This window comes from Aspergillus melleus (genome assembly GCF_016097325.1).
Source record: "Aspergillus melleus strain CBS 546.65 chromosome Unknown contig7, whole genome shotgun sequence".
NCBI lineage: Eukaryota > Fungi > Ascomycota > Eurotiomycetes > Eurotiales > Aspergillaceae > Aspergillus > Aspergillus melleus.
The window spans coordinates 1,319,746-1,332,741 of record NW_025763376.1 but is presented as its reverse complement, the minus strand read 5'-3'; the positions used below and the strand labels follow the sequence as shown (position 1 = coordinate 1,332,741).

Here is a 12,996-nt window from a genome sequence, read left to right as displayed (position 1 = left end):
ATGCGGTCCTTCATCCGTCGCGGAGCTCTGTCGCTTGCGGCTCTCACTTTGCTTTCTTCCTCTGTGGCTGCCGAAGTGTTCGAGAAGCTTTCTTCTGTCCCCAATGGTATGAGCCACTTCCGCTTGAAATGAAAAATTCAATATCCCCTATTTGTCGGAGAATGCTGACACATCCTAAGGCTGGGTTTACTCTGGCACTCCTAGCGGTGACCAGGCCATCCGCCTGAAGATCGCTTTGCAACAGGGCGACGCCGATGCCTTCGAGAAAGCTGTCCTTGATATGTCGACACCCGATCATGCCGACTATGGAAAGCATTTCGAGACCCATGAAGATATGAAGCGCATGCTTTTGCCGCGAGGTGAATCCGTCAGCTCCGTCCAGGAGTGGTTGGAATCTGCCGGCATCACCGACTACGAGCAGGACGCCGATTGGATCAACTTCCAAACCACCGTGGAAAAGGCCAATGCCCTGCTGGAGACCAAATTCCTCTGGTACAACAACAAGGAGAAGGATATCAAGCGTCTGCGAACCCTCCAGTACTCGATTCCCGACTCGGTCGCGGGCCACGTCAACGTCATTCAGCCGACGACCCGCTTCGGCCAGATCCAGCCCGACCGCGCGACGCTGCGCTCCAAGCCCAAGCACATCGACGAGAACTGGCTGTCTAAGGTCTCGCAGAACTCCTCGCACTGCGATTCTGTCATCACCCCCGAATGCTTGCGGGATCTGTACAACATCGACTACGAGGCCGATGCCAAGTCCGGTAGCAAGGTCGGTTTCGCCAGTTACCTGGAGGAATATGCGCGTTATGCGGATTTGGAAAAGTTCGAGGATCGTCTCGCTCCTTGGGCCAATGGCGAGAACTTCAGCGTTGTTCTGTTCAACGGTGGCCTGAATGACCAGAATGCCGCTAGCGACAGTGGCGAGGCCAACTTGGACTTGCAGTACATCGTGGGTCTGGGTGCCCCGCTGCCCGTCACCGAGTATAGCACTGGTGGTCGTGGACCGCTCATTCCCGACCTGAGCTCGCCCGATCCCAACGACAACAGCAACGAGCCGTACCTGGAGTTCTTGCAGGGCATTCTGAAGCTAGACAAGGACGAGCTGCCTCAGGTTCTTTCCACCTCCTACGGTGAAGACGAGCAGGTGAGTTGTCCACAGCCTTTCGCATTCTTGCGTAATGCAGAGCTAATCGTTTCAATTTAGACCATTCCCGAGAAGTATGCTCGCACCGTGTGCAACCTGTATGCACAGCTCGGCAGCCGTGGCGTGTCCGTGCTGTTCTCGTCCGGCGACTCGGGAGTCGGCGCTTCTTGCCAGACCAACGACGGCAAGAACTCGACCCACTTCCCGCCTCAATTCCCGGCCTCCTGCCCTTGGGTCACCGCCGTCGGTGCCACCACCAAGACCAACCCCGAGCGTGCCGTCTTCTTCTCGTCGGGCGGTTTCTCCGACTACTGGCCTCGTCCTGAGTGGCAAGGAGAGGCCGTCGACAGCTACTTGGGCACCATTGGCGACAAGTTCAAGGGTCTGTACAACAAGCAAGGTCGTGCCTTCCCTGATGTCGCCTTCCAGGGCCAGAACTTTGCTATCTATGACAAGGGCGCCCTGGGCACCGTCAGCGGTACCTCCTGCTCTTCTCCCGCCTTCGGTGCTGTCATCGGTCTTCTGAACGATGCCCGTCTGCGTCACGACAAGCCCGTTCTCGGCTTCCTCAACCCTTGGCTATACAGCAAGGCCAAGGACAGCCTCAACGACATTGTCCACGGCGGCAGCACCGGCTGTGACGGCCGCAACCGCTTCGGCGGTACTCCTAATGGCAGCCCAGTCGTGCCCTTCGCCAGCTGGAATGCCACCGCCGGCTGGGATCCCGTTACTGGACTGGGAACCCCCGACTTCACCAAGTTGCTGGAGGTTGCTCTGGCCCACTGAAGGGGTCAATTTAGATTGAAAATTCATATTATTGCCAATACATACTTAACTAGATGAATAGCATGAATACATAACGAATATTCCAAGCTCCTTATCTGTCCTATATCCCACCATTGCTGCAGCCAACTTATCAATAGTATGCAGGATCATAGATCCTCGCTTTGTAAAATTCCGCATCCCCCCATCCCCTCTTATCCTCTTCCACCTCCGGATCCCCCTCCTCACTGAACGACACATACTGTCCCATCTCATTCTTCGCACCGCGCACCCACACATACTCCCCCGACTCATCCTGCACCAACGACTTCAGCTTCGTCATGTTCATCAGCATCTCAAACTCCCCACTCGTCTTGTTATAACTATACGCCGCGCTCGTATGCGTCAACAACAAGAGCTCCTCATGCGCATAGCTCGCCGACAAATCATGACCATTCCGCGCCCCAGTCCCAGGCAACTCAATCTTCCCTTCCTTCCCAGCCAGCCTTTCCAACCTCAAATCCTCCCCCTTCCCCACCACCCTATACTTATACAGATACCCTTTCCCAATCGCCCACAGAAACCCATCCCGGGGATCCTCACCCCCATTCGGATCCCACAACACTCCATGCGCACCCTCCACCTCATACGTCGCCACCTTCCTCACCCTCGCATAATCACTAACACCCCCGTCCCCAACAGGCGCATACAACGTAAGTGCATGACTCTGCGAACTCGCCACCACGAGTCCCCCCACGTACGGAATCCGCTCGATCGCATGCGGATTTCCCCCCGTGTACGCCGACCACAGCACATCCTGCACCCCCGTCCGGGGCCGTCCTTTCTGGATATCCACGATGCCGACCATTCCGCGCGACGCGGCGACCAGTGCGACCCATCCGTGTTTTGCGGTTTTGCGGATCCGCACGTCGGATACGTCGTGCCAGGGGTTGGTGCTGGTGAAGAGGCTGTTGGCTCCTGAGGGGTCGAATTCCCAGTGGATGGTCGATTGGGTCCAGCTGGGTGCGGAGCGGGGGAAGACACGGATGGTTTGGGATTTTTGGTCGGCGATGGCGAGGTGGGAGGCGTGTGTTTGGGGGAGGAAGAGGAGGGGAGTTAGGGGGAGGATTAGGTTGGTGAGTGTTGAGAAGTGCATTTGGTGGGTGTGAACGTGAGTCGTAGGTAGTTATGTTTCAAGGATGAATTGATGAGAGGGGGGATTGAGAAAATGGTGACGGGGTTTATATAGAGTGAACAAGTATTGCATTACAATGGCTTGATTAAGTGCAAAGGGGCGTACATACAGATGCCAAGTTCGTATTCTACATTTCGCCCTCGCATTTCCATCTTTATACTTCTGCACTTCTACTTTCAGATCTGCATGGCACGCGAGTTGCTTCCTATAAGGGATACTATGTTTGGGGCCGGCTCGTATACGGGCCGTCGACTAGCCCCGATAGGAAGAGCTGATGGCTGATCAATCTGGGGATTAGACTTTGACTGCTTAAAGATTGGCTCGTGTCTGTCAGGTACGAGGTCCATTGTGGGGGCGGGGCCGGTTACTATTCATACTTTGGCTGGCATGAACAAAGGATATGATATTCGTCTTGGCTGTGGAAAATTGATGATGGCCAATCCAGGGTTGTATGTTGCTACAAGGACGTGCATACTCAGGAATGGCATCGTCCTGTCCATTGAACCCGCTATACTCGTTGTATTTTCGCTTGCCATTCCTTGGTATAAGAATTCGGAAGGCGTTTGTGAAAGCCTGGCTCGTTCCTGACTAATATAAAGCTTGTGCATTTCTGCCTTCGTTACTAATGGCCTTTTCTGACCAGTGGGGTAAATGTGTGTTCTGATGGCCAGAGATTATATTTCAACAGGCCCAGCACTCTTTCGTGGTAAACAAACCGGAGCTTGACAAGTAACTCTTTTCAACAATGTTCTCTTCATTTGACCATGGCCGTGTTCAAATGCCATATAGCTCTTATCTTGGCCCAAATACAGAGTGGAATTTGACAAGACAACAAAGGCCAATTATAATGGTCACTCAAGCGCTAAATATCCACAGAGTGGGTATCTACAGCAGCTACCCTAGATTGTCAGTTTCTATTGGCAAGATACATATCTAACCATGCCACAACAACAAGGATATTCAACTCTAGCCCTCCACTGTTCGTTAGACCGTCAAACCCAATGCGGAGTAATCGAGGGTAGTTTATCTCTCCCAAGACCCCCTCTTTCTCAAACCATCATCCACCTCGAAACATCCATCTCCCATCCCACCATCCTCTAACCCACCATCTCAACCCCAAAACATAGCCCCACCAAAATGAACACCATCCCCAACCCCCTCAAATACCGCCTCATCTTCAACGCCCCTCCCTCCGCCGTCGCCGCCTGCAAAGCAGCCATCTTCGCCGCCGGCGCAGGCAAATACCCCGGTCCCGGCGACTACACGGAGTGTTGCTGGACAACAACGGGAACCGGTCAGTTTCGCCCGGGGGACGCAGCAAACCCTCATCTGGGTAAGGTCGGGCAACTGGAAGAGACGCCCGAGGTGCGGGTGGAGACGATCTGTGTGGGTGAGGATATCGCGAGGAAGGCGGTTGATGCGTTGAAGAAGTAGGCGTTTTCCCCTCTTGGTTGGGTGTTTCTTGTGATTTTTGGGATGGTTGGTGGCTAATGGCTGTTCGTTGCTTCTATCAAGGGCTCATCCGTATGAGGAGCCGTCGTATAGTGTGTTTCGGATGGAGGACTTTTAGTTCAACCTTCGTTCGTGTGGGTATGGTTGAGGGAGTTGTATGTATCGTGTGAGCTATCGACGATCGGAGGGATTCAAGCAACTTCGAAAGATTCCAACATGTGGTCCATGAGTGGGGCCAGATAAAAATGCGCTTTCAATGGGAACCCCTTTAGTCAACAGTGGACATCGGACTGTTCCCATGCTAACTATGCATCTAATTTGGCTATATCAGTTGTTAATGTAACAAGACTATTAATTTAAGTGTGCGCGATGAGAGTGAGTTGTGCAACGCCGCTAGAAAGGCTCCTATTTAGCAAGGTTATTTACTTGTCAAAAGCTCCAGCAAATACGAGAATCTTGTCGCTGCCACTGATCTAATTGACACGGTGCCTAATGCCGCTCTCCACAGGTAGTAACTTTCAATCTCTCAATTGTCTAATCCAAGTGCCCTATCAGGATAAGTATATTAAACTAGATATATGCTAGTTTGCCAGCAGATGCTTCCAATTGGTTCAGGGCGAAGGTGTTTTCTGTATCTTATGTATCCTACAACATGTTCGTTTAATATCTTACTTTCTTGGCTAGCTTATGGAGCTGTCGTCTTGCTTTGTAACATCCAGGGTTGAGACTTATGGTCATTTTTCACGGTTGGCGAGGCATAGTAATGACGGTCATTGGAGCTGACATAAAGAATTATGAGATTTTTAAGTTGCTCAAGTATCTAAACTTCTGAGGGTTTCTTTTTTCTCCTCTAAAGATATTCTCGTGTGAAATATGACACAACACAGTGTTGTGCTTTCGCATTGGCTGGGAAGTTTAAGCACGATTCTATATCCCTGACACAGTATACATCCGTACGACGTTTGAAATGATGATAGTCGCTTCCAGTTTTCGAAATTAGGTTTAGCAGTTGAACGCGCCTATAAACAGCGAAGCATATTATCCGGAAACCAATTCCGTCTGCAAGTGAACCTTCTCTTGACGCTGCCTTATGAACAATGGCTTAAGTTGATGGTTTATGCCTGAGGCATAAGGGTACTGCCAGGTACCGAGTGACCGGCTTAACTGAGCCACTGTTGATGCCTGACGGAGCGGACAAACATATCACCGGCGTGTCTTTTGGCGGCCGTTCTCACACGGGCCGGGGGGCTATTGTCCATCAGCCCACCAAGAAAGCCCAGCATCTAGATCACCAAGACTCTGCCATAGATCGATCCCTTCTAGAGTATCTACAGGCGGTAAGCCATCGTCGTCGAACGTCATGACTTCCGACCCAAGACCCTGTACACTATCATCCGATTCACTCGACCGGATTGGCTCCGGGGGAGGAGGCTTCTTGCCTTCCAGTCCAAGTACATAGCGGGCGATCAGCTGGATTTCATGCACGTTCCTCCGTGTTCGGGGCCATATCTCCGCCAGTGCCTTGAGACATCCGATGATCATGCGAATCTGGTCTCTTGCGATGGCCAGCTCTTTTCCCTTGAAGAGAAAGTTGCACGCGGATAGAAGCGCAAGGGTGCCTTCGCTGATCATGCAGGTAAGAAACGGAGTGTGGTTGAAGGCCCGGATTGGTAGGGCCAAGAGGCGGATTTGTGATTCCACCGAGCGCAGTACTCGTGCTGTGTGCACGTTGACGAGCTCGGGCGTCGGAGTCTCCGCAGGAAGGTCCCCTGCGCAGCTGGAGACGTGCTCTACGGGGTTGAAGCGAAGATCGGATAAGGGTCGGTGCATCCCGACAATTGATCTGGGTAAGTCAGTAAAGCTTTTGATGACGTTGAAAACAGTGAGTAATCTGGGTCTTACACGTGAATTAGCAGATGAGCTTGGAATATGAGCTCGTCAATCTCTCCTGTTTTCGCCAGGACCTGTTTATGTTCCTTTGGTAGCAAAAGCAGCCACCCGTCGACAGTGGCATCTGCAGCTTGGATGATGTCCAAAGAAGCCCTCTTTCCGGAGCATCGAGGCACGGCCGATAATGCAGCTGCCGCGGATCTAACCGCCCCGATCAGATACGCGAATGATGAAAACGGCGTGTCGCTGATGTCGAACTCGCGAGAGTCAAATTCTTCAAGTGTCCGCGGTTGCGGAATCTGCTGTAGAATGTATTAGTGGTCACAGAAGAACATGTGTTAATGGCAACGAGCAAAATTGGTTAAAAATTATGGGCAAGAAATAGCGAAAGCGTAAGAGATACTCACACCTGATTCATACTCTGTTTCCTGACAGGGTAGGTCAACATTGGCATCGACATTGATAACTTTGAAATCTATCGTTCCTAGCGTGCCGGCATAGTAGCAGTCTACCACGTAAAGCGACCACCAGGTCCGTCTCCATGATTCGATCATTACCGGATCCCCGTATCCATGCTCAGTTGCGAATTCGCGACGAAACATCCGAAGTCCCAGAGCGGTGTTGACGGCATGGTCCATTTCCCGTTTCGACTCAGTCTTGTAGTCGTACCAGAAGAGAGCAGTAGAATATAAAAGTCGACACTGAACCATGATGGGGTCCGTTGGCGAGGTTTCGACGAAGGATGCTTCGACCAAGTCCTTTAGCGAATCAGACCATTCTCTGGAGCGATAGAGATGGCCAATGCAGCGCATCACGGCAACCAGAGGTCTTAGATTGATCGGCTTGCTTGTGTCCTCGTAGAGCCTGGCTAGGTGCCTGCGAGGTAACACCACGGGGTGAAACTTGTGGAAATTTTCATAGTACGCGTCGATGAGGGTGTCATCATCTACATCGAGGGTACCCGTATTTGATAATACTGGAGCTGCCGAGCTCGACGGCGTGTCAGCAACGTCAACGCCACCAAAAAAGTCAACTTGGTGGGGTTGTTGAGTGACATCCGGGATTCTTGGGCTTTTCGGAAGGGAAGAATGGCCATTATCCGCTGATGATGCTGCAGCGAGGCGTCGGCGTCTTTCGGCAAGAGCCTGTCGCGTTTGACCACCCCGGCGCGACTGAGTGTAAGCACATTGCTGTTCAGCTTGGATGCACCGCCTACACTTTGGCTGTTCACCGTCGCATTTGATATGACGAGAGCGGCAGGGCAAACAGGCTAATGAAGAACGGGTGGCTTTGCGTCGTTCGGACGCCGTTGGATGAGCGGGAGCCATCGAGACAACTGTGAGGGTCTATCGGATGTAGGGCGAGGTAAGACGATGGAAAAAGAGCGGGTATTCGATTTCGTGAATACCCTAAGCCCACGCTTTCCACGCACTCGTGTAGCGCCCCACATCAATGGATTCCACATTGTGCGGTTCCATGGGTTGTGGCGAAGAGAGCTGGACGTGGCAATTGCGAACTCGGGGACTCGTTGATGGACTGCCCGGGAATGCCAAAAGGATGGAAAGAATGAGAAGCGAATATAAAAACAGACCAAAATCCCAGATGCTCCGACCCGTAATAACATCCTTACTCATTATCTACTTTGTTTATCACTCTGCAACATCTCAAAATTCATCCGGTTCTATCCACATCAAAATGCAAACCAGAATCGTCATCGCAGGGGCAGGCTTCGCCGGCGTGTGGAGCGCTCTCTCCGCCAAACGTCTCATTGGGCTTCAAGGCAAAGAAGACGATATCGAAGTCGTTGTCGTTGCTCCGGAGCCAACCCTGGTCCTTCGCCCACGGCTTTACGAGGCAAATGCTTCCGGCATGACGCATCCTCTTGGTGCCCTTTTCAACGATGCCGGTATCAACTTCATCAGGGGCACTGTCGAGAGCATCCATACCGAGGAGCAAACCGTCAATGTACGACATGTGTCTGGCCCAGCGTCCACGATCAAGTACGATAGGTTGATTTTAGCTGCCGGAAGTACTGTTTCGCGCCCCAGTAAGGTTGCTGGTGTACAGGAACATACCTTCGACATTGATGCTCTCGATTCGGCAACCAAACTCGAATCCCATCTCCACAGTTTGGCCTCTCTTGCTGCAAGCCCAGGCCGTGACACGATCGTCGTTTGCGGAGGGGGCTTTACTGGCATTGAGATAGCGACTGAGCTACCTAAGCGCTTTCCTAACGCTCATATTGTTCTTGTTGAAAATGGGACCGAAATTGCCTCAGGGTTTGCTCCCAGCTCTCGAGCCATCATCAAGAAGGCCCTTCAAGATCTTAAGGTGGATGTTAAACTGGGATCGGCAGTTACATCCATTGATAGTGAGGGAATATTGCTTGCCTCGGGCGAGCGCATCGAGACAAAAACGCCTATATGGACTGCCGGAGTGAGGGCAAGTCCGTTAACACAGCAAATCTCGGGAGCAAAAGATGGACTTTCTCGCCTACACGTGAATCAGAACCTGCGAGTTCTGACTGACCCCCACGTCTTTGCTACGGGTGACGCGGCTTGTGCTGTCGCAGACACCAACGGTCACCATGCGTTGATGTCCTGCCAGCACGCCCTCGTTCTGGGCCGGTTTGCTGGTCACAACGCGGCTGCAGACCTGCTTGGTGAACCCATGATGCCGTACTCACAAGCGGCATATATTTGTTGTCTTGATCTGGGTGGGTCCGGTGCGGTGATTGCTCAGGGCTGGGAAAAGGAGTTGAAGCTCCAGGGTGACGTGGCGAAGGGAGTGAAGACCCTTATCAACCAGCAGCTGATCTACCCTCCGCAGAATGTCGAAGAGGCTATGGCTGCGGCGGACCCTATTGGCCCTGATTCTGATCAGCTACTTGAGCAGTTGATTCAAGTTGTGGGATGAATTCAAAAAAGGCCTGGGGCCCGACAGTAACTGGCAAGGGTGTAATGAGGTTGGTAGATGGCGATAAGCGTTGCTATAATTTCCTAATTCATCGGTAAAGATCAGTCTTTGTTTGAATGTGTATTGTCAGTGATTAGTTCTAGTTGAAGACAAATATCATACCTGCTGTTCAGTGCTTGAGTAATGAAATTTAATACAGAAGCGAAATGGTTATTCCCTAGACCACGTGGGCCTCGATGTTAATGTGGGCCTAAACAGGCAGGTACCACCGGGTTACCTGCGTTGCCTGGTGACAGTTCCATTCGGCGTCAAGTCACATTTACAACCGTCTATCATTCTACAGCCGCTCAGCAATCAATTCCAGTAGTCAAGATGGCCTGGAATCTGAATCTATGCATTGACTCTTACGGGAGAGAAATTGTTCCCTTCTGTTACTTTGTCTCACCTCAGCCTGACCTCGTATCGTCGGACTTGCCCTTCGATGGCTTCCTGTCTTTGCCGGTAGAGATCCAACTGATGGTCTTCCAATATTGCGACCCGCCAACAATTTTTCACTTGATGCACACATCTTCCCACATGCGCCAAGAATGCTCGAAACTGTTCTGGGACTCTATGCCAAACGTCTGGTATCAGATCGAGCCGATGGACTCTGTGTGGGACGGCAAAATGAAGCCGCTCTTTTACTGTCCTCTGTTTGCCTCTCGCGTTACGCAAGTGGAGATCGACGTAAAAATCTCGGAGGCGATATGGACACCTTACAATGGAAAGGAATTCTGGGAAAGGATCGAAGAACTGTTTCCTTCAGTGAAGAGCGTTGTCCTGACCTGCAGAGATCTTAGCGACCTTCTGTTCGATACAGACTGGAATACTCCTCATCACTCCGCCGCAATGAGAATGGTTGTAGGATGCGCCCCGACGAATATTACCCCTCTCATAGCGCATGGCAAATCGAACCATTTCGCTCTTTATCAAATGCAAACCGAATGTGGAGCAGGACCATGGCATCTCGTACAGAAACCTAGGACCCGTACGCGAGTTATGCCCCCTCCCAGCAAGTGGCACACGGGGTTCTAGCGGACTTGATATCCTCGTGGCAGATCTCATGGCTTATCAGTAGGGAACAGATAGAACTACATTGGCTGATGTGGGAAACGGAGAAGCACTTCCTCGAGAACGGAGCACTGATATGTCCACATCTGGATTGTGAGCGCTGGTTTCGAGATGGCGAGACGTGGTTGGTTCATGTTTCCAAATACTGTTTTGGTCGGGTCAGTCTTGGGCAGCACCGTCTCCCGTGGCGCCGAAATACCGCAGCAGAGGTGAAGGCCATGCTCGATGATCGGCAACACCGGATCAATCAGATGAACAAGGAATTCGGGACTTTAATGAAAGCGCTTCAGCTACAGCCTTCAATATTGGCCAAAGGTCGAGGTCGAAATTGGAGCATATGGGATTATCTGGAGGACGCCACGATAGCGCAAGGATATTCTCTTCAGGAAATGGAATTAGAAAGTTCAGAGCTGTGGTTTTGGGCCTTCAAAGTATTTTGCACTGATGGATTCGACTTTGGGGTGTTGAACGAGAGCAACAACGCTGATGATTTCCACGGGGACAAGTTCTTTGTGAGGAACATTTCGAGGAGACTGACCTTCAGATGAGAGATAGAGGGCCGATGCACAATGCTGCATCATTCATCATTAGCAAGGATTTAATTTACAAATCTCGATCGCATCTACTGAGGCATGACAACAATGACTTAGGAACATACAAATTGACAAAAGGAATGCTGTGATGAGACGTGTTCTTAAGCCTATAGTGGAAGACTTTGCCAAACCAATTCGGATGCTCTTCCTACCGTCCTTCCTACTTCTACTTAGCAGAGCCAGAAGAAAGCTTAAAGGCACCAACCGGATCACAGGAAGCGTGTAAGCCGAAGCAGATAGGTGTCCTAAGACCAATTACGTTAATAACTCCCTCCCGATGGTGCAGAGGCTCAGTTGCTGGAGAGGGCGCTTTTTCTTTCCACATCCCGGTTTCTGTATTAAATTTCGTTTTCAAAATCTTACTTCTCTCTTCTATCTATTTCTTTCCAGAATGTTTTTCCTATTCGGTGAGGGTGTTACATTGGTTTCTGAACTCAGTTGTCTGTACGAGAGGGACGCCTGCCATCGTAAGACCGTACTGCCTCACCCTCTCAGAGTCGCAGAAATCGATGACATGATGATATCATCATGATGATCCTAAAGCTCAGCGACCTATGATATCCATAATTGTAGGTAGAGCTACATTTCCGCAGCGCCCTGGCCTAACGTGTCGTATATCTAAGACGTCTTATCAATGCCCTACACCGCCAGAAAAAACGACCTTTCTCGTAGTTGTGGTAGAGGACGCCGACCGCCGAATAGAGAGGCTTGGATCAAAGGCCTGCGCCGTCTGCTATGCTACAGAGGTACAAAAAGGAGGATTTGGTGGGCCGCAGCGAGAATGATGAAGCCTGAAGTGCTGAAGAAAAGTTGAGGATTCAGGTGTGACGTGTTAGACACCTGCTTCTGAGAGATGTCGTGATGAATTGATGACGGAAAACTCTCTATGTTTTGTCTATTCCTAGCTGAAACATATTTTCTCTTCTTTCCGTATTCCTTTTTCTTCTTTCTTTTCTAATAATTCTTTGAGGTCCGTCAGTTACTCCGTACGATCATGGAATGTGCATAGGCCCAAAATGAGGCGGGGAGAGATTGCAAGACATAGACAGACATTCCCTGCCCCGCTGCCTCATTCTAGACACCGGCAGTCCGACAGAAGTGACCAAACCTAAAACAAAAAGCAGCCTGTTTCACCCACTATACGAGATGTCCAGAATTAGAACGAGAAGGCATGGGGGAGGCTTGTGGTCGGAGTGTAGGACGAGTTCCATCATACGGAGATGATCGGCCTTTCAACAGAGAGCTAAAGGCGTTCTGAAACTCAATGAAAGACCGCAACAAAATTTTGAATACCACAGATAAGTTCAAGAAAACAATAATCCATTGTTTTCTTTATACGCGGTAGAGGATTCGTGGCTCCCTTTCATACTCTTGACCCTTGGTCCTGTTCTGGACTAGGAAAAACGAAGTCTGTAGCGAGAGAAAATGGCAGTCCTCATTACAGAAAATGCGGGGAGCTGACAAAGTCGCGCAAGCATCGACAGGGAAGCAAAGATGGGAAGAATGGGACTCACAGTGCGTAGTATTCAAGGCATGAGCCCTTGTTGTCTTTTCACCGTTGCTTCTTTGTCGGCTGAAGAGCGCTTGGAACATCCACAACATTGATGACAGTTCCCGCTCCAACCACATCTAGTATTGTACTTGTTGTTTGATCGAGATCAATGCAAAAGATAATGAGCGCTTTCTTATCGTTGATTGCACCATTTTGAGGGCGACGCGGCTTTTTGGTCGGGGTGGAAAACAAGAGCTTTTGGATATGCCTTCTCGGGTATACGTAAAGGACATTGAAGGGGCGATGGAATTACCCGACACTTGATCCGTGTACATCACTCGTCTGAACGCCTATAAAAGCCTGGTCATATCCCCAGGGAAGAGATGTGCAGTAAACATAACACAACAGAAACCGAAAAACATCAAACACTACCGACATC

The 12,996-nt window shown here is 50.7% G+C and overlaps 6 protein-coding genes across 6 annotated transcripts; 4 read left to right on the top strand and 2 right to left on the bottom strand.

Annotated features, from left to right (window-relative positions):
• On the top strand, positions 1–1,933 carry SED2 (S53 family peptidase; the record flags this gene model as incomplete). Its single annotated transcript, XM_046093121.1, has 3 exons — positions 1–106; positions 180–1,147; positions 1,208–1,933. 3 exons carry the CDS (start codon positions 1–3, stop codon positions 1,931–1,933), a joined length of 1,800 nt encoding a protein of 599 aa, XP_045949099.1.
• A 130-nt stretch (positions 1,934–2,063) lies between these two features.
• On the bottom strand, positions 2,064–3,596 carry LDX57_011374 (uncharacterized protein; the record flags this gene model as incomplete). The annotated part of the gene is made up of 1 exon (XM_046093120.1): positions 2,064–3,596. Exon 1 carries the CDS (start codon positions 3,063–3,065, stop codon positions 2,064–2,066), a length of 1,002 nt encoding a protein of 333 aa, XP_045949098.1. The 5' UTR covers positions 3,066–3,596.
• A 645-nt stretch (positions 3,597–4,241) lies between these two features.
• On the top strand, positions 4,242–4,674 carry LDX57_011373 (uncharacterized protein; the record flags this gene model as incomplete). Its single annotated transcript, XM_046093119.1, has 2 exons — positions 4,242–4,534; positions 4,620–4,674. The coding sequence occupies 2 exons, from the start codon at positions 4,242–4,244 to the stop codon at positions 4,672–4,674; spliced, it is 348 nt and encodes a 115-aa protein (XP_045949097.1).
• A 1,130-nt stretch (positions 4,675–5,804) lies between these two features.
• LDX57_011372 (uncharacterized protein) lies at positions 5,805–7,774 on the bottom strand (the record flags this gene model as incomplete). The annotated part of the gene is made up of 3 exons (XM_046093118.1): positions 5,805–6,399; positions 6,459–6,748; positions 6,854–7,774. The coding sequence occupies 3 exons, from the start codon at positions 7,772–7,774 to the stop codon at positions 5,805–5,807; spliced, it is 1,806 nt and encodes a 601-aa protein (XP_045949096.1).
• A 356-nt stretch (positions 7,775–8,130) lies between these two features.
• LDX57_011371 (NAD(P)/FAD-dependent oxidoreductase) lies at positions 8,131–9,540 on the top strand. Its single transcript, XM_046093117.1, has one exon. It carries the CDS (start codon positions 8,142–8,144, stop codon positions 9,360–9,362), a length of 1,221 nt encoding a protein of 406 aa, XP_045949095.1. The 5' UTR covers positions 8,131–8,141; the 3' UTR covers positions 9,363–9,540.
• Positions 9,541–9,938: 398 nt separating this feature from the next.
• On the top strand, positions 9,939–11,020 carry LDX57_011370 (uncharacterized protein; the record flags this gene model as incomplete). The annotated part of the gene is made up of 2 exons (XM_046093116.1): positions 9,939–10,262; positions 10,385–11,020. The coding sequence occupies 2 exons, from the start codon at positions 9,939–9,941 to the stop codon at positions 11,018–11,020; spliced, it is 960 nt and encodes a 319-aa protein (XP_045949094.1).
• Between the last annotated feature and the right edge of the window lie 1,976 nt (positions 11,021–12,996).

What these genes read in the sequence shown, in the direction of transcription:
- LDX57_011371 (XM_046093117.1), top strand. Translation starts at nt 8,142, where the DNA reads ATGCAAACCAGAATCGTCATCGCAGGGGCAGGCTTCGCCGGCGTGTGG.